This window comes from Labeo rohita, chromosome 6, assembly GCF_022985175.1.
Source record: "Labeo rohita strain BAU-BD-2019 chromosome 6, IGBB_LRoh.1.0, whole genome shotgun sequence".
NCBI lineage: Eukaryota > Metazoa > Chordata > Actinopteri > Cypriniformes > Cyprinidae > Labeo > Labeo rohita.
Window position 1 is genome coordinate 23,688,228 of NC_066874.1, and position 19,056 is coordinate 23,707,283.

General features: G+C 33.8%; 3 protein-coding genes across 8 annotated transcripts in view; 1 reads left to right on the forward strand and 2 right to left on the reverse strand.

Annotated features, from left to right (window-relative positions):
• Nucleotides 1-1,633: 1,633 nt before the first annotated feature.
• On the reverse strand, nt 1,634-10,296 carry nipa2 (NIPA magnesium transporter 2). 4 transcript variants are annotated; one of them, XM_051113287.1, is made up of 6 exons: nt 10,208-10,296; nt 7,090-7,317; nt 5,203-5,259; nt 5,008-5,098; nt 4,401-4,561; nt 1,634-2,680 (listed from the first exon to the last, which is right to left on the reverse strand). In XM_051113287.1, the coding sequence occupies exons 2-6, from the start codon at nt 7,226-7,228 to the stop codon at nt 2,025-2,027; spliced, it is 1,104 nt and encodes a 367-aa protein (XP_050969244.1). In that variant the 5' UTR covers nt 7,229-7,317; nt 10,208-10,296; the 3' UTR covers nt 1,634-2,024. The 4 variants fall into 4 exon arrangements, with proteins under 4 accessions (XP_050969244.1, XP_050969241.1, XP_050969243.1 ...); XM_051113284.1 differs by lacking the exon at nt 10,208-10,296 and adding an exon at nt 8,113-8,269; XM_051113286.1 differs by lacking the exon at nt 10,208-10,296 and adding an exon at nt 8,007-8,151.
• A 350-nt stretch (nt 10,297-10,646) lies between these two features.
• Nucleotides 10,647-13,185, reverse strand: nipa1 (NIPA magnesium transporter 1). 2 transcript variants are annotated; one of them, XM_051111705.1, is made up of 5 exons: nt 12,926-13,185; nt 12,754-12,817; nt 12,580-12,670; nt 12,252-12,412; nt 10,647-11,446 (listed from the first exon to the last, which is right to left on the reverse strand). In XM_051111705.1, exons 1-5 carry the CDS (start codon nt 12,977-12,979, stop codon nt 10,941-10,943), a joined length of 876 nt encoding a protein of 291 aa, XP_050967662.1. In that variant the 5' UTR covers nt 12,980-13,185; the 3' UTR covers nt 10,647-10,940. The 2 variants fall into 2 exon arrangements, with proteins under 2 accessions (XP_050967662.1, XP_050967661.1); XM_051111704.1 differs by having other exon boundaries at nt 12,754-12,801; nt 12,926-13,184.
• A 1,850-nt stretch (nt 13,186-15,035) lies between these two features.
• The window catches only part of herc2 (HECT and RLD domain containing E3 ubiquitin protein ligase 2), a 56,264-nt gene continuing 52,243 nt past the window's right edge, over nt 15,036-19,056 (forward strand). For both annotated transcript variants that reach the window (XM_051111743.1, XM_051111744.1), the window contains exons 1-2: nt 15,036-15,115; nt 16,451-16,560. In XM_051111743.1, the coding sequence (XP_050967700.1) occupies nt 16,489-16,560 (72 nt within the window). In that variant the 5' untranslated portion in view covers nt 15,036-15,115; nt 16,451-16,488. The remainder of the gene's footprint in view (nt 15,116-16,450; nt 16,561-19,056) is intronic.

Genomic DNA, 19,056 nt, shown 5'->3' on the forward strand with positions numbered 1-19,056 from the left:
AACCACGCCCACCGCTGGGAAAAACAATCCAACGCTCGCCATTGACTTCGTGTTACGGGTTGCTGCTTCTTTGTCATTTCTGTCTTATAACAAAAAACAGAACAATGTCTAAAAGCTGCGATGTGACAAGGTGTACAGTAAAGAAGCCCCCCCCCCAGAACTACGTGTTTATAAGCTGTCGACCCCCAAAAAACGAGCGTTTAAGGACAAAAGTAGAGCTCATCGTGGCAAGAACTACGCCCACTAGAGGTAAACTTAATCACGACAGGAAACAATCATTATTTTTAACCATTTCAAATGATTATTTCACCACACCTATGTAACGCTGAGCTCGGCGCTACGAAAACACGTTGCAAATGGAATCTTTTGGTGATTTCTATAGCGCAAATATGCACTGGAGCCTTTATCAAATCTGTTTCGCCAGTATCCTTTTATTACAGTTTTAACTGAAGGTCCTGAAAATGGATGTGTGGCGTGAGAGGGTGAGAAATGTGTCAATTGAAATGTCAAGTACTGTTCACTGCAGAGCCGAATGACCTCCAACTCTCCCTCTCTGGATGTCCAGCTCCACCTCTGTGTGAACTACTGGGTGGAGTTATGTTTAGGATAGGGTTAGGGTGTGGTTAGATGTCTATCTCCACCCATTACCTCCAGCGAGGGGGAGCTGGAGCTCCAGCTCCTCCCATTTGGCTCTGCAGCTAGCACCCTCTCTGAAATGTTGGACCCCGGACCAAGAATCCAGTCATAAGGGTAATTTTTATTTATTTATTTTTTTTAGACAGTTGAGATGTATACATCATCTGAAACCCTTTTTTTAAAAAATTGAGATGTATACATCATCTGAAACCCAAATAAATAAGATTTCCCCTGATGTATGGTTTAAGATAGGACAATATTTGTTGAGGTAGAACTATTGAAAATCTGGAATCTGAGGGTGCAAAAAAATTCAAAATATTGAGAAAATAATCTTTAATGTTGTCCAAATTAAATACTTGGCAATGCATATTAGTAATAAAAAATTAAGTTTTGATATATTTAAGGTAGGAAATTTACAAAAAAGCACATTTTAATTTTTGTTAAATGTCAATCCATATTTAAGTTAATATATAAAATGTTTGAATATATGGATTAATTTTGCACGCGAGGAGAAAAAATAGATGCCATTTTACTCCGTATCCACCTTATTCTTAAACATGGAAGTAATCATATGGATAAGATAATGAGAGAGATAATGAGAAGAATGACAACGTGCAGTAAATGGTTAAACTGTTTGCACTATAAACCAGGGTGTCCATAATTAAGATAATACATTGTATAACATAGCAAAATGAGTTTTGTAGAGCTAAAAAAAAAAAAAAAAAAAAAAGACGGAAGCTAGACCCATAAAATTTACGAATGGCTGCGTCCGTTCTTACAAGAAAAATATGGTGGATAATGATGACATGATGAAATATAAACAGAATTTAAAGGAGAATTTTAAAGTGAACACAAAAACTGACTAAAAATAAAATAACAGGCTTCAAGAGTTTGAAATGTTGAAATGAACGCCATGAGGGTGAGTAAATGATGATTCATTTTTGGGTCAACTATCCCTTAAAAATAATCACAGCACTGCTGATGAACTGAGAAGGTCTTCTCATCATTCCACTTGGATGTCTTTATTACAAAGTCAAAGCATCTACCGATTTTGTAGAAAGAAACTCAGTGCATGTAAATACAGATATCTGTACATAAAATATAACAAAAGTCTCTTAAAAACGTACAGTTGTATATTTACAGTGCTACATGAGAAATGAGATGAAGCATACCATGTAGTCTAGTTTGAGACAAACGAAACAAAAAACTGCCAACAAAACCTTTAGTACAATCGATTGGTCCATCTTTTTTTTGTTTTCTTTTTTGCTTTGAGAGTTGATTGTCTTAGGGTTTATCTCATATCTTAAAAGTAAAGAAAAATGCTAAATGTTCAGAGCAGCCAAAACATTTTCATAGACGAACTGCTGCATACTGGTTCCTCAATGAACCTAAGAGGCCGTCATAGTGCCGTTTCTTCTGGAGACGCTGTCAAAAGGCAACCCAGACTCTCTGTCGTCAAAGTCCTCCGTGACGTCATTATGTAGCAGCTCGTAAGTGGAGTGGTTGTGAGCTGCCATGCCGTTTAATACAGGGCCGTTTCTCTCGTCCTTCCTGATGGACACGGCCAGCGTCGCCAAGCTAATGCTAACGTCCTTAAAGGCGTGCAGCAGGAAGATGCCCACGATAATCGTAATGAAGCCGCTCAGAGTGCCGATGATGTCATCGGTGCCCATGTGTTCCCATTCTTTGAACAATATGGCAGAGCAGGAGAGCACTGAGGTGGTGAAGAACACATAGTAGATGGGCGTCACCAGGGATGTGTTAAAGATGTCCAGTGCTTTGTTCAGGTAGTTGATCTGTGTGCTAACACAAGCTATCAGGCTCAGCAGCAGCAGCCAGGCCAAAGGGTTTCGCAATACTGGCTTTCCAGCGATGGCTTCCTTAATGGTGATGCCCAATCCCTTCACGCAGGAGACGGACAGCGCACCAATCACAGAGCAGATGGTGATGTAGACCAGGATGTTGGTTTGCCCGTGGCGTGGGCCCACTACGAAGATAAAGATGAGAGCTGTGATGATGACAGCTGTCGCGAAGACCACAAAGCCTGGAGACAGACGGGAGAAAAGATAACAAATATGATTACTTATATAAAGAAGTCTGTTTTAATACTTAAAAAAAATATATCAATATAAAGTTTTAGTATCAATATAAATATGTAAAGAAATAAATACATTCTGCAAAGGTGCAATAAATTGATCAAAAGTGACTTACATTTTCACAAACAAATGAATTAAGTTAAAATAAAATAAATGCTGTTCTTTATAGAAGACAGAAGTTTCTGGCACTGAATAAAAAATAAAATTGCGATGACCTAATCACACAATTCTGTATAACAGAATTGCGAGTTATTAAGTCAGAATTGTAAGATATCAGTTTTTTACCCTCAAACTCACAATTGCGAATTTATATTCCACAATTGCGAGAAGTCAGAATTGTGAGAAATGAAGTCAGAATTGCGAGGAAATAAGACAAATCAGATTTGTGAAAAATAGTCAGAGTTACAAGAAAATAAGTCAGAATTGCGAGGAAAAAGAGAGAATTGCGAGTTTATATCTCAATTCTGAGAAAAAATTCAGAAATGGCAACTTTTTCCTTAGAATTGCCAGTTTTTCTCAGAATTGTTAGTTTATTTCCCAGAATTGCAAAAAAAAAAAAAAATGTCAGAATTGAGACTATAATTCTGTTTTTTCTCAGAGTTGCGAGTTTATATCAATTCTGAGAAAAAAAAGTCTAAATTGAGAAAAATCAGAATTGCGACTATTTCTCTGAATTGAGACTTTGTTCTCAGAATTGAGCTATAAACTTGCAGTTCTGAGAAATAAAGTCAGAGTTGTAAAACAAAGTCAGAATTGCGACTATAATTCTGTTTTTTCTCAGAGTTGCGAGTTTATATCAATTCTGAGAAAAAAAAGTCAGAATTGCGGAGTCAGTTGCAAGAAAAAAAGTCAGAATTGAGAGTTCATTTCTTGGAATTGCCAGTTTATATCTCAATTCTGAGAAAAAAAGTCTGAGTTGCGAGGAAAAAGTCAGAATTGTGACTATATTTATGTGAGAAAGTCGCAATTCTAAAATGCGCAATTGCGAGAAAAAAGTCAGAATTGTGAGAAAAAGAGTGAATTATCTTTTTTAAAAAAAAATTATTCAGTGGCGGAAACAGGGTTTCATAATTCTTTATGCATCAAATAATCCTGAAAAAAAAAATATTAAGCAACACAATTGTTTTTAACATCAATAATAAGAAGAAATGTGCTTTGAGAACCAAACTGGCATATCTGAATGATTTCTGGAGGATCATGTGACTAGTGTAATGGGTGCTGAAAATTCAGCTTTGCCATCACAGGAATAAATTACATTTAAAATATAAACTTATTTACATTTAAAATAAATATATTAAAAAAATAATAATTAAATTGTTACTGTTTTTACATATTTCTGTTCAAATAAATACAGCCCTGGCGAGCATGAGACTTCTTTCTTTTTAAACGGTAAAAAAAGAAAAAGTATATGTGTTCTTGTTAATTTACATTCCTCAGTTCCTAAATATGTAACAAGGACAATTTAAAATAAAGTGTAACAAAAAAAAAAAAAAATCGTACTGACTCTAAACTTTTGAACGATTGTGTACCCACAATGTCTATTTCGTTTATCAAAACCACAATAATGCATATCGTTATTACAGAATCCGAATTAGCAACACTGCTGAGCAAAAACAAGTTCTTCACATTCCAGGAGGGCCTTCATTGTCTTTACATGTAGTGGTTTACCTGGATCAACCAGTTTTTTGGCCATGTCTTTAAGGCTGTCGATCTCCTCCTCTTGAGGCGCATGTATCACCATGGTAGTTGAGCCCAGGATACTAAGCAGACAGCCAAGCTTCCCGTGCAGGTTCAGCCTCTCTGTCAGGAAGTACGAGGACAGAACAGCACTGCAAAAACAGGCACACATTAAACCCAATCATCTTAAAGGGACAGTTCACCCAAAAATGAACAGTCACTTTTTATTTACTCACCCTTAATACCCTCAATTTTATAGTTTGGTTACTGTTGTAGCTGTTTTTGTCCTTTTGAGAAGTTAATTTCTTTAACACTCTGTCACTGAGCATGAGAAAATGCATCACCTTGTGAAGCTGGTGCTTGCAACTACTAAGATTAAGGTTGTAGTTGCTTTAAAAAACACAAAAAAGGAAACCACAACTATTACTTCTAAACCACCCACATGAATCACTAGTTTTAGTGTGCAAGACAATAACGTACTCACACGCAACACTGCATTTCTACAATACTTTCCACCTGCTGTATCATTAAAATTGATTTGCAAAATACAATAAACAGGTCTTTACAATTATCAGAAATTCACCAAAGGTTTACAAACCTGACTAGCACGCTAAGAGCCCCGAGAGGAGTTACGAGTGTGGCGGGAGCGAAGGCGTATGCGGCGAAATTGGCAGCTTCGCCGGCCCCCACTGTCAAAGCAGACAGAATTAAAATGGTTACTTCCAAAAACTTGAGCCACAAACATGATAAATGAATATCGATGTAAATTAGTTGTTTAGTCTGTGTCACTCACTTGATAACAAGCCAGCCCACCAAAGCCATTCTTTTAAGTAAGCATGACCTCCTTGGCCTGGAAAGCGAGATGATTAATATTTCAACAATATATTTACTGCCAGTATATTGTGTATGACATTTGCTAGAATTAAATTGCAATGCATATCATATATCAGCCACTCTGCTCCCTAGATGTCAACATTGGCATCAGCCATTGAAAAACTCGTTGATGACTAGTTGGTACAAACATTATAATCCCTCAGCAACTATTGCAAAGGTCAACAGTTAAATAACTAAATTGCTACAACAAATTTAAAGGTAAATGACATCAGTTTGCCACCACTGAACTTTGTATCAACATTAAACAGAGGATCAGAATTTTCTTAAACTCTAGAGGCCACATTATGCATCCTTACTAAATAAAAGTAGTTTTTTTTTTTTTTTTTTGTTTTTAAATGATGCCAAACTTATGGATGGTAGAGTATTTTTAAAACAAAATCAACTATAGCAACTATATAAAGGTTGAAATATTTATGAAACAAATGATTATTTACAAACCTATGTATGTGGAATTCTTAAACATTTATGGAAACAAAAAACACTATATCCATGCCAGTTTAATTATTTTTGCTTTACATGAAAACTAAATATCATTACACATAATAACTTATATTACTCTATCGATGATGGGACATTTTCTATATATCCATGACAAATTAGACTACTTTGAACACCCTTCTGCTCACCAAGACTGCATTTATTTGATCCACATTTTGAGATATTTTTACTATTTAAAATAACTGTTTTCTAGTTGAATATATTTAAAAATGTAATTTATACGTGTGATTTCAAAGCTGAATTTTTAGCATCATTACTCCAGTCACATGATCCTTCAGAAATCATTCTAATACTCTGATTTGCTGTTCAAAAACATTTATCATTATGTTGAAAACAGTTAAGTCTTATGAAATCTTATGTAACATTATAAATGTCTTTATCAATGTATTTTGATCAGTTTAAAGCATCCCTGCTAAATAAATGTATTAATTAGCCGTTAATTCATTCATTAATTATAATTAGTGTATAATGTTACAAAAGCTTTTTATTTCATTATTGGATCTTTCTATTCATCAAATAATCCTGAAAAAAATTTACTCAATTGTTTTAAATATTGATAATATAGTAATAAAAATGCTTCTTGAACAGAGAACGATGAATGGAGTAATGATGCTGAAAATTAGATTTGATCACAGGAATAAATTACATTTTCAAACAGAGTGAGTCTGAATATATTATTTTAAACAGTAAAAATATTTATTATAATATAATGTTATTGCTTTTGGTGTATTTTGGATCAAATAAATGCAGGCTTGGTGAGCAGAAGAGATTTCTTTAAAAAACTTACTGTTCAAAAACTTTTGACTGGTAGTGTATGTTTTAACAATTTGTCTACAATGCCAACTATGACTATATAAATATGTCAAAAATACTTAAAAACAGTTGTATTGTTTATTTTTTGACAACCAAATAATGCTATTACAAAACTTGAATAAATAAAACAGATTTGTCACTTTATAAAAGTGAAAAGCAATTAGTTATAGTTTTCTGTTTTGACAGTAAAACTTATTTTTCTTTGTCTTTAAAGAATGACAAGATCATACAGGGTTAAATATCTCAGTGCGGTGTCAATGACATGGTAACAGAGTTAATGATTTCTAAAAAATGTGCAGCTAGTGATCTGTACAGTGCTGCGCCTTTGCGTTTAAACAATGACTGTGACAGAACAGGTGTGTCTGAATAAAACATCTCAGTCATTTTCCCACCTATACCAGTTAAACCTCTCTGACGGAGCTGTATGTGTTTTCCAAACACCACTACATAAAAAACGTACTTATAAGAAACATACCTGCCCGCATAGAGCCCTTTCTGGCCAGTCGAAGGAGTCCTTTCTTCTTTAAGATGAAACTACCGCCAATAAATATACTGGAACTTATAGCCAAAGCGAGGCCTATATAGAAATCGTACTTTCCTCTGTCTTGACCCATTGTGTCGTCGGTAAAGTTTCCTCTCGTCACATTGACATACACACACCGAAGATTCAATCCAGAGGAACAATCCTGGCCAACAGCAAAACCTGTGAAGAAAAAAAATTACAAATTATAATCTTAAAATTAAGTTCCAGTAAACATGGGGGGGGTACACTTATCATACCATTTTTATAAGAAACATTACACACATTGCAGCTCATAAGAGCTGAGGTAACATTCATGACAACACACACACTGCTCAGAGGGAGAATGAAGAATGATAGTATGTGTAATGCATAATAAGTGACATCATGTCATAAACACTACAGGAAATGACACTATGACTCTATAAACCCCGCGGGCTCGAAGTCCTACATACGCTGACATGTGGAAAATATTATCAGCATAGATCAATAAGGTTTAATCTAGTGATAAAGGCTCACTTTGTTCAAACCCTACACGACGTCCGTCTATACCATACAATAAAAGTGAACGTTAACTGAGATTGTCATTGTGCATCTCTATTTGTGTGTTCACGGAAGTTAAGCATTTCGGTTTGAATCAACATACCACAGTGAGTGAATGCTCATTTTGAGTGAACTAGCCCTTTAAGGCGCTAGACACGAGCATACAGCTGAACCAGCAAACTTTACAGTACAATTAAGAACGATTACTGACTCGTACAACATCTCATGTGTATTTTACCCAAGTATAAACCAGTTATATTATAAGAGTCAGCGTTTGGTTGTCGCGACTTGAGGTACGTCTTCTTGAGTGATAACATGATGACAATTACCTTATTCATACAGCCAAACCCAGCCGGATAGCCTAGCCAATTAGCTCCTTAATTCATAGCAAAACAAACGAGTGGCTAACGGCGGTTATAAGGTCATTCAAAGTACCTAGTTGTACTCCTGTGATCAGCTCGACATCGTGTCCGGTCACTGAGATTTCACGGGTTTGACTTTCACATTTTCTCGCGACCATGAAATTCAGACGCGATGTTGACGCGAACCCCTGTAGATCCACCTACACAGCAGCGATGTCCGAATCGTGAGAGAATCGTTCTGTTGAGTCGAATCTTTTTTTTACTGAATCATTCAGTTCACCAAACAGTCTGAACGATTCTTCCATGAATTCGACTGTTTTTTTTTTAAACAAAAACAAATGAATTAACAAAATAAATTAATACGAATTAACAAATCACAAAGCACATGTTGAAATAGCTAGGATTGCTCAATACACTACCAGTCAAACGTTTTTAAATGTTTCTAAAAAAAGTCTCTTCTGCTCACCTGCATTTATTTGATCCGAAGTATAGCAAAAACAATAACATTACTAAATATTTGTACTATTTAAAATAACTATTTTCTATCTAAATATATTTTAAAATGTAATTTATTCTTGTGATATCAAAGCAAAAAAAAAAAAAACAACAACAACAACAACAAAAAAAAACAAATTATTGTTATTAATGTTGAAAACAGATGAGCAGAATTTTTTCAGGTTTCTTTTATAAATAGAAAGTTCAGAAGAACAGCATTTATCTGAAATATACATTTTTGTAATATTATAAATGTCTTTATCATCACTTTTGAGCAATTTAAAGCATACTTGCAAAATTGACGAATTAATTTCTATAATTTCTATACAAAAATTATACTAATAATTATACTGTTATTATACTATGATAATGTTAATAACTGTTTCTTAAACAGCAAATCAGTATATTAAAATGATTTCTGAATAATCATGTAACACTGAAGACTGCATAAATGTTGCTGAAAAATTAGCTTTGATCACAGGAATAAATTAAATTTTAAAATATATTCAGATAGAAAGCAGTTGTTTTAAATGGTTGAAACATAATACAATATTGCACTTGCTAATCATCTCTCAGATCATTACAAGGTGGACAGGTCCAAATGAGTTGTCGGTTCAGTGAGTCGGTGGCTAGAGAACCGATTCAGTCCAGTTGCATGGTTTTTATATCTTAATCTATTAATTTATATATTAATCTATTAATTAGTCTAATAATCTATTTATATCTTAATCTATTAATTTATTAATTCAAGTATTTTATAATTAATCTATTACTGTCCCTTGCCAAATTTCACATTCATCATAGTAAATTCAGTCATCAAAAGCACCTTTTAGTTGTCATTGTCTTTGAAAAATATACACTATCAGTCAAAAGTTTTTGAACAGTAAGTCTCTTCTGCTTCGCAATCCTGCATTTATTTGTTCCAAAGTAAATGCAAATTACATTTAGCCTCAAAATTGTGTTTAAATTAGCTAAATCATTTGTTATGTCGGTTGTTGATGCCGTTACGCCTCATAATGCAGTACGCCATAAGGTAAAAGAATCACTGAATTGTTCAAAAGAGCCGAACGGTGGCAATGAGTCGGAATCAGTACAGTGAAAGAGGAAGCAGTTGCGCACGCGTGGAATCTCGCTTTTGATTGGTCTAATGTCTTGTAAAAATCTTCCTTTCGTGCGTTTAAACATTTTAACCAAATGAAAAGTGCATTTTGGTCAAAATGTGACAATTTGTTTTAGTTAAAAATGTAATAAATAATAAAAAAAGTCCCCTCCTCATCTAATATCAAAGTGTGTAAGCGCTACCATTGAGCTAGTGACGTAGATGCACATAGGTAAACGTTGAGTCAGGTGCAGTAACCAGAGATAACTACAAGAATCAGCCTTGACAATAAAACAATAGATATTCTACAAAACAAGTATACAATACAACGTTGTAAATTAAAAACATACGTGAAATATGTTGTTAACATATATGGAAACATATATAAGTGAAACATCGATAGATTGTACAAGTACGCACAATAAACGCTTTCGGGTCTGTTTTTATATGACAAACATTCGCATGGTTTACGAAACGATAAAACTGATACGTTACTTTAAAGGTTTTAAAAGGGTAAACTGTAAATACAACACAAACGCCCTAAACTGAATACATAAAATACCGCACAACTTACTCTGGGATTAAAATTATTTCCGTTTTTTGGTGGGACGGGATCAGGATACAGGAAAGTCCATCGACTAGGAAGTCAGCTGTTGTCTGGAAAGGTAATTTAAGGAAAACAGCCCCTGCTGGCCTCATCTTGCCATGCTTTCAATTACATTAAATTATTGATGGTAGACTGACCAAAACGGTCGCCATAGAGTTATTCCAGACGGAAATCCTGCAAGTGTTTGTTATATAACATGAATAACATTCATATATAATTTTATATTCACCTGGCTAAGTCAATATATTTAAAATAATTGTTAGTTTTTCAAATGTGGGCATTAAAACCAGCATAACCATCTGTTAGTAAAAATTAAAGATATATTTTTTTTATATATATAGGAAAAAATTATTTATACATGAGCACACACAAAACAGAGGTTAAGATAAATTAGTTTTATTTCCAGTAAGCACTTAACTACTTTATTCGATTTACATGTACACTAAAAATTAATCAGTTCATTACATCAATCAATAATTTATTGTAATTAAAAGCAAGTACTCATCAACAAGTTAATACTGATTCATAATAATATTAAAATACAATTAATTTTTTAATATAATTAGTATATAAAATGTTATACAACCTCTCCCTTATTTGGATCTGCAATGGTTAATTACTCTTAACACATCATATCCAATCAATGTTTGTGAAACTAACCCTCTCAGTTATTGATAAAAAAAATATATGCACTTGTGATTTAGTTCTTTTTAGCTTTGGTTTGGCTCCAAGAAAGTTTAGCTTCTTGAGAAATGCGCAATAAGGCAACACCAACAGCTACTGTGATGAAACCGCACAGGATACCCAAACAGTCCACAATGCTGAGTGCTGTCCATTCCCTAAAGAGAATCGCAGAGGCCAGAATGACACAGGAGGTGAACGTCACATAGTAAACGGCCTCAAACATGTTAGAGCTGAAGGTCTCCAAGGCTTTGTTGATAAAGGTGAACTGGATCAGAATACTGACTATGAGAATTCCCAACAACCCCAGGAAGAGGTAAAATGCTCTGCTATCACTTGTAGGTGTTCCACTAAAGGCCTCCTGAGCAGCCAGTCCCAAACCTTTGCTGCTTGGCACAGTGAAACTTCCAAGGAGAGAACAGATGCCCACGTACACCATAATGTTGGATTTCCCATGAGCTGGAGAAAGCCACCCGATCAGTATGATCAGTAACAGGACAACCAGTGAGATGTAGACTAGGAACACTAAAACATGAAAAGAAAGATCAGAAACATGGTAATGTATACGAGTGAGTTCAGAGAAAACAAATGGACCTTTTAACATTAAGGCTTGTCTTTTGTTCAGCATCATTGCTATTTGTAAATGTTATGGGTCTGGCTTCTGGTCTCATCTGCGTCCAGCTGTTTTCAGCTGTACAAAACAGCTTGTTTTGCTGCTTGATGTTGCAAATTAGGGAGTCTTATATTATTTTAATGTATTTTCTTAATTATGGTATGTAGTTCAAATAGTTTTACTGCATGTTTTTATTCCTCTTGTTATTTCCTTATAGCGGCTAATAAACTGAAATTCTACTTCCGCGATGAAGAATAAGGTGGATACAAAAACATTCAAAACAGAACAGAAAAGAGTTGCAGATGCTCTTATTCAAAGCAACCTACTTGACACTATTTGTAGGAAATAACCCCTTTGAAAAACCTGCTGTTAAGTGATTTGCACAAATGTGCAATAATGCTTGATTTCCATAACTTTGTGATTCATCTATGCTTGGTATCCTCGTATGAGTGTTGTGTTATCAACGCTAACTCTAAAGGTATAGTCCACCTAAAAATGAAATGTTGTTATGATTTACCCTCATATCGTTCGAAACCTGTATGGCAGTTTCGGTTCCCATTGGCTTTCATTGTATTTTTTGTCTATACAATAGACATCAATGTGAACTGAAACTGTCTGGTATGCCGACATTCTTTACAACATCATCTTTTGTGTTTTGCAACCGTTTAACCACTGAGAATACATGAATTATGGCTCCATCAGCCATGTTTTTCATACCTGGGTCCATCAGTCTCTCCTCTAGTTCTGCTCTTGATGTGACATTTTCAGACTTGGGTGAGTGAATGATAAGCACAACTGAACCACAACAACACAAAGCGCAGCCAAGTTTCCCTATGAGATTGAGATGCTCCTGAAGAACCCAGGATGCCAGAATGGCCCTGATTAATGATAAAACAACACAGTCACATAAATCACCAGTAAAAAGTGCCCTAATATGCTAATGTTGTTGTTGCTGTAATAATTATTTTAAGATTGCTCATACTACTGAATAAATTTCATTTAATTTAAAACGTTAAATACTATAACATAAAATAAAGAATTTCACCCAAATAGGACACCAAGGGCTCCAAGGGGAGTGACCACAACTGCAGGGGCAACATTGTATGCCAGAAAATTTCCTATTTGTCCCACGATCACTATAAAAAAACCCCATCAACATACACTTTTAAACCACCATTATTAACATTCATTTATTTATAGTAGCAGAGGAATGCCTCACTTGCAAGTGTACCACACCACCACACACAGTCAGCCAGGTAAGTCCCACCTGTGGTAACATACAACTAGATCATTTTTTTAAACATAAAATCTGGGCAGTTTTATCTGGACAGAAAGTGTAAGTTTGCTTCATGACAAAATATGGGGGACAGTGGTCCTCTGATGTGAAATACCTGATTTGCGGGCTCGCAGTATCCCCTTTTTTTGTAGTACAAACGTGGATCCATTGATAAAACTGGACACGACAGCAATCACAATACCAACGACTGGGGATGAAGCCTCGTCCATTAACGTATGTAAATATAATGTCTATCTTTAAATCACTGCCCTCATAGGCCTGTTATGTTGTGGGGTTTGTTATTCGACTAGAAACACACGAAACATATGAACCGCTGTACACTGCATCCCGGAAGTCCATTCCCAGGAGTTATTTGCCAAACTAACGACCTCTACTGGTTAAAGTAGATACAGAGCTATATGTAAAAATGAATAATGGAACAGAAAAATGTATACGCGTTTTAACACAGATAAAACAGTATCATTATATTTAAATATGCCGGATTCCTTGCTTTATTTGAGTTTTAACGACGCCCAGTACAAATATGTGGTGGCTACGCAAAGCTTCAAGCTGTTTACAGCAGGTGGCGTTGTAATATCAAGAGAGGCTTACAAGCGTTAAATGGGATAGTTCAAAATGACAATATAAGCCACTATTTACTTTCATTGTATGGAGAAAAAAAAAATCCGGGGTCACCTTCATGTTTCGTTAATTAAAAAAAAATATTTTTACTATTTAAAATAACTGCTTTCTATTTTAATATATTTTAAAATGTCATTTATTCCTGTGATCAAAGCTTAATTTTCAGCATCATTGTTTCGGACTTCATGATCTTTCAGAAAACATTTTAATATGCTGATTTGCTGTTCAAGAATCATTTCTTCTTCTGCTTCTTTTCTTCTTCTTATCAATATTTAAAACAGTTGAGTAATTTTTTTCAGGATTCTCTGATGAATAGAAAGATCCAAAGATCAGCAAGCTTCTGGAACATTATACACTATACCATTCAAAAGCTATATTAAAAAAAAAAAAATAAAATAAAATAAATATAATATATATATATATATATATATATATATATATATATGGGTGTGTGAAGAAATTATAGACGTGAATACTTCATCTAAATTTCACATTTCATTTAAATTAATCAAAAGTGAGGATAAAGACATTTATAATGTTACAAAAGATTTCTATTTCAGATAAATGCTTTCTATTCATCAAAGAAACCTGAAAAAATTTACTCCACTGTTTTCAACATAATATGTTTTTTTTTTTTTTGAGCAGCAAATCAGACTATTATGATGATTTCTGAAGGATCATGTGACTGGAGTAATGATGCTTAAATTTCAGGAATAAATTACATTTTAAAATATATTTAGATAGAAAACAGTTACTTTAAATAGTAAAAATATTTCAAAATTTTACTGTTTTTGCTGTACATTGGATCAAATAAATGCAGGCTTGGTATGCAGAAGAGACTTAAAATTAAAAATCTTTTGACTGGTAGTGTATATATTTTGCTGTTTGGAGTTTATTAAGGTGTCTTGGGTTTATTCAGGTGTCTTGTATTTCATTGAAGCAATAATAAAAACAGTTTTCATTACAAATTCTTCCTTTAATATCTTAAAACCAGAGGAGGAGCATTTTAAACAACATGGTTTCATTTCTTAAACTAACATTTACACTTATACAACACTGCAATAAATACATTTACCACCTTTTTTTAAAAACAACAAAAAAAAAAAAACAACAAACTTAAACTATTTAAAACAGTAGGCTATTTTCCTAATTCTTTTATAATTTTATAAAATGACCTAATGTTATTGTGAAACTATATTGAATAGTTGTACTTTTAAGAATGCATTTTCAACCATCATAATCAGGAACCTACAGTAAAGAAGGAAATAAAATGGTTAAAAAATCGTGACCAGTCATAGAACTTAAGATATAGAATTTCTTTTAAACACTCTAAGATAATTTTAGCCTAAAAATATAAAATATATATCTTACGCGTCAAATCCCCATGTAGGTAAGTCCTAGAAAAATGCTTATGCGTTAAAACGAAATTTACATCATTTGATAAATTTTCATTTTACTGAACGTCGTGCTCCATGTGTGTCCATCCCAGCTTGTGATTGGCTCTCGCGGCGTCCCGCCCTCCGGTTGTTGTACGTCATCTGATTCCTCTTCATTTGTTTGGCTGCTGATGCTGTCAGTCACCACACGCCATGGCCGACATTAAAGTGCAGTAAAGCTGGTGGTAGGACCGAAGAAGCAAGGATTCAATAAGACATCCAAACAGGTAAAAGATGCGTCGATTCCGTAATGACTTCCAGGACAGAAGAAGATAGCTGGTTTGCGGTATTAATAGACTGTGGTGTGTTCAAGAATAGTAGGTCAAAACGCTGTCAGTGTTTAAGAACGTCCTGTCGTTTAGCTGCTAGCGGCTGACAGTCAGTTCAATCAACAAACACACCGATCTCAGATAGCAACCTGCAGCATTACAGCAACATCTGTTGATTGAAATATAAACAATATTTTACGCACATCTACATGGTGACTCAGATTATTAGATATGGATAGGAGAATATGACCAAGCCAACACCCAGTTTGTTTTAATAAATTATTTCAGTGATGCTCTCCTGTTCGATCAGGTGTGGATGGCTTAACACAGTACCACGATCATTTTGTATCATTTTGAATAATGTTATTTTCATGTCTTATTGCTTATATGCTAAAAAATGCTAATTTGTCCATTTAATGAAGTATTTTAACATTTCAAGGTTGGTTTATACTTGAAGTTAGAGAGAGACAGTTCACCCAAAATATTTTCAGCCAATATTTTTTGATCCTTATGTCATTCCAAAGCCATATGGCTTTGTGGAAGACATGAGGGTATTTTAAAGAATGTGTTGAGCAGTGACAATGAACAGTGTCTGAATATGTCAGACCTTATCAAGGACACAAAATCATAATTGTCCATACTGTTTGTGCAGTTATAGTTCAAGAATTGCTTTATCAAAGTCACAGAATCAATCTGAGTGATTCTTGAGTTCACTGACTCCGTCTCAGTGGTTAACAGCTAACTAGAGTGTAAGATAATCAATGAATAATAACTTAAATTGCAGTCTTTTTCACCCATGAATATAATCGTAATTTGAAAAGAGTTAAATTTTGAATCTTGTGGAGTGTTTTGAATTTGAGTAGCATAATATCTTCAGACACCGTTTATTTAATGGAAAACACATTCTTGAGAAAATCTTGAAATTCAAATGGATTTTGTTAAGAGCAAATTTTCTGTGTGAACTGTCCTTTTCACTATCCGTTTTTGCAATGCATTAGATGTTTAAGATGAATAAATGCAAAGTAGTATACTGAACATGGAATGAATGCACATTTTTGAATTCGGTTATGGAGATGATTCCCAATCATCTGAAACAGCCAGATTACATCATCAACTACAGACTGTGCTACACTGAACTACTGTGCCTTTGGGAAAATCCATAAACAAATAATCAATATTAACTGAGGGGGATACTTGTTTTAATGAGATATAGATAGCATGACGTGATTTGTTTTGCTGGTCGGAGCTTCACAGTGTTAACTTGTCGTTTGATCCGTGAATGTGTTTCTTTAGGGAAGGCTGCATCTGCAGCCTGGACAGCTGAGGGAAGGATGCCGTCTCCATCTTTTTCCCTTGATGCCCAGCTGCGTTTCCACGACAAATGGCTGAAGATAGACTTGCAGGTAAATTTTAGAATGAATTTGGTCATCGGTCCAAATATAGTCTTTGACTATAAATATAGGGTGTTGATGGCTTTTTTAGGGGGGCTGGGATTTATTGAAGTCCTTATCCCAAAGCTATTTGGTTGCACTGTTGGTCAACATTTACATCTACATAGCTGTCTTCAGTGACACAAGCAGTGTGGTGGTACCTAAGCTTCAGTAGAAACAGGAATTGTTGAAAATCTCTTGAATCTCATTTCTCGGTGAGTACTGATGCTGAATGGCGATAGATAATTTCTTCTGGTCAGCAGGATATTAAAACCTTTGCTTAAGGTCTTAAACTGTTAAAAAGCTTGCATTGTGTGCGTTTTTAAACACTGTTCCCTTAGCAATGGGGTAACAGCATTTCAGTCAATGTGAACAGAAAGCAAACAGAAGTCTCTTTATGCTTATTTTTCTGGCCTGCTGTTGGTGTTTACAGGGAAACTTTTCATGAGGCCTGATTTTATGATTATTATGAACTTGCCAAAAGCTGCCTGGGTGTTTTTTTGTTTGTGAGAAGTATAAAAATGTTTGAAACAAGATGTTTGCTTGTCAGTTTTGTTTTGAAAGTTTGCTTTAACTTTTTTTAGTTTGGTCATGTGGATGAGTGACTTCAGTGTCAGAAGCAAAAATGTTGTTCTTTATATAAAAATGGGAAATGAGATGTTATTAATAAGGCTGCACGATTTGTGGGAAAAAAATCAAATTGTGATTTCTGATTAAAAGTTTACATTTAAAATGAGAGAGAAATAAATTTTAAATGTTTAAAATCATTATTAAAATAACACACATACACACACACGTCAGTATGACTAATAAACACTACTAAGTCAAACGTTTTTGAACTGTAAAATTTTTTATGTTTTCTTTAAAGAAGACCAAGCCTGCATTTATTTGATCCAACGTACAGCAAAAGCAGTAAAATTAAAAAAAAAAATGTATTATTTAAAATAACAATTTTCTATTTGAATATGTTTCAAAATGTAATTTATTCCTGTGATTTCAAAGCTGAATTTTTAGCATCATTACTCCAGTCACATGATCCTTCACAAATCATTCTAATATTCTGATTTGCTGCTCGAAAAACATTCTTCATTATTATGTTGAAAATGGCTGAGTAGTTTTTTATTTATTTTTTTAATAGAAAGTTCAGAAGAACAGCATTTATCTGAAATAGAAATCTTTTGTAACATTATAAATGTCTTTATCATCACTTTTGATCAATTTAAAAAAGCATCCTTGCTAAATAAAATTATTCATTTCTATAATCTAAAGAAATTGAATGGTATAGTGTATAATGTGACAAAAGCCCTTTATTTCAGATAAATGCTGATCTTTTGATATTTTTATTCATCAGAGATGTGTATATTATATGTATTAGAATGATTTCTGAAGGATCATGTGACACTGGAGTGGATCATGAACCTTATTCTGAAGGATCATGTGAAGACTGGAGTAATGACGCTGAAAATTTATCTTTGATCACAGGAAAAAAACTTACATTTTAAAATGCATTCAAATAGCAATCAGCTTTTTCAGATGGTAGAAATATTTAAAAACTGTACTGTTTTTGCTGTACTTTGGGTCAAATAAATGCAAGCTTGGTGAGCAGAAGAGACTTAAAAAAAATTAAAAATCTTTAAAAAAAAACTTTTGACTGGTGTATGAACTATTGTTATTTTTTTATTGATTATTATCAATAAATAAAAAACATAAAAAAAGAAACATTACAATCGTTTTATTCACTAAGAAATAAGATAAGGAACATATAAATTATAATTTAAATAATTAAAATATAGAATTTAAACAATACGACTGTACAATTACAATAGTGATATTTAATGCTGTCTTAATTTCTTTATTTTTAAATATTACACCATCAAACTTTTGTTACAAAACCACAGTACTTTAAATCTTTTCTTTTTGTTGACAACATCCGGTTCATAAGCGTTTCTCATTACAAATCTGGCATGATGAGTGGCGCTGGTTGCGTTCCCAAATGTGACCTAAACTCACATCGCTTGTACAGGAGTTCAAAATTGCAGTCTTTTTGTATTTTTAGTTTTTTTTTTTTTTTTTTTAAATTACTTTATTTTTTTAATAATTGCCATAAATAGGGCTTCTTGATTAATTTCGATTTACAAGCTTGTGATGTGATTCAGTTTTGATCTCAATTCAATTTGGCATTGTTTTACTTGAATATATAGAGAATCAGCTAAATTATGTCTATTATTATTATTATTTTTTTTTTCCCCAAGGAAAAAAAATCTCTGTGAGCTAATGCTGTGAGCTATACAATAAACCCTGTCAGTTGGTACATTACTATATTAAAGGGAATTACACAGAAATTTTATTTCTCTCCAGACTGCCAAATTTTTCTGTGAATTATGCTTTCCCATCGTCCTTTTTATCATTTTTTTTCCTTCTTGTTTTGAAGGGAAAATGCATGTGCTGTGAATAATTGTTCAACAGATT

What these genes read in the sequence shown, in the direction of transcription:
- nipa2 (XM_051113284.1), bottom strand. Translation starts at nt 8,197, where the DNA reads ATGGTCGCGAGAAAATGTGAAAGTCAAACCCGTGAAATCTCAGTGACC. An exon ending in AAAGGGCTCTATGCGGGCAG is followed by an intron (nt 5,260 to 7,089) that starts GTATGTTTCTTA and finishes CTCGCTTTCCAG; the next exon opens with GCCAAGGAGGTCATGCTTAC. An exon ending in GTGGGCTGGCTTGTTATCAA is followed by an intron (nt 5,099 to 5,202) that starts GTGAGTGACACA and finishes CTGCTTTGACAG; the next exon opens with TGGGGGCCGGCGAAGCTGCC.
- nipa1 (XM_051111704.1), bottom strand. Translation starts at nt 13,040, where the DNA reads ATGGACGAGGCTTCATCCCCAGTCGTTGGTATTGTGATTGCTGTCGTG. An exon ending in ACTGCGAGCCCGCAAATCAG is followed by an intron (nt 12,802 to 12,925) that starts GTATTTCACATC and finishes ATGTTACCACAG; the next exon opens with GTGGGACTTACCTGGCTGAC. An exon ending in GGAGAGACTGATGGACCCAG is followed by an intron (nt 11,447 to 12,251) that starts GTATGAAAAACA and finishes TTCATGTTTTAG; the next exon opens with TGTTCCTAGTCTACATCTCA.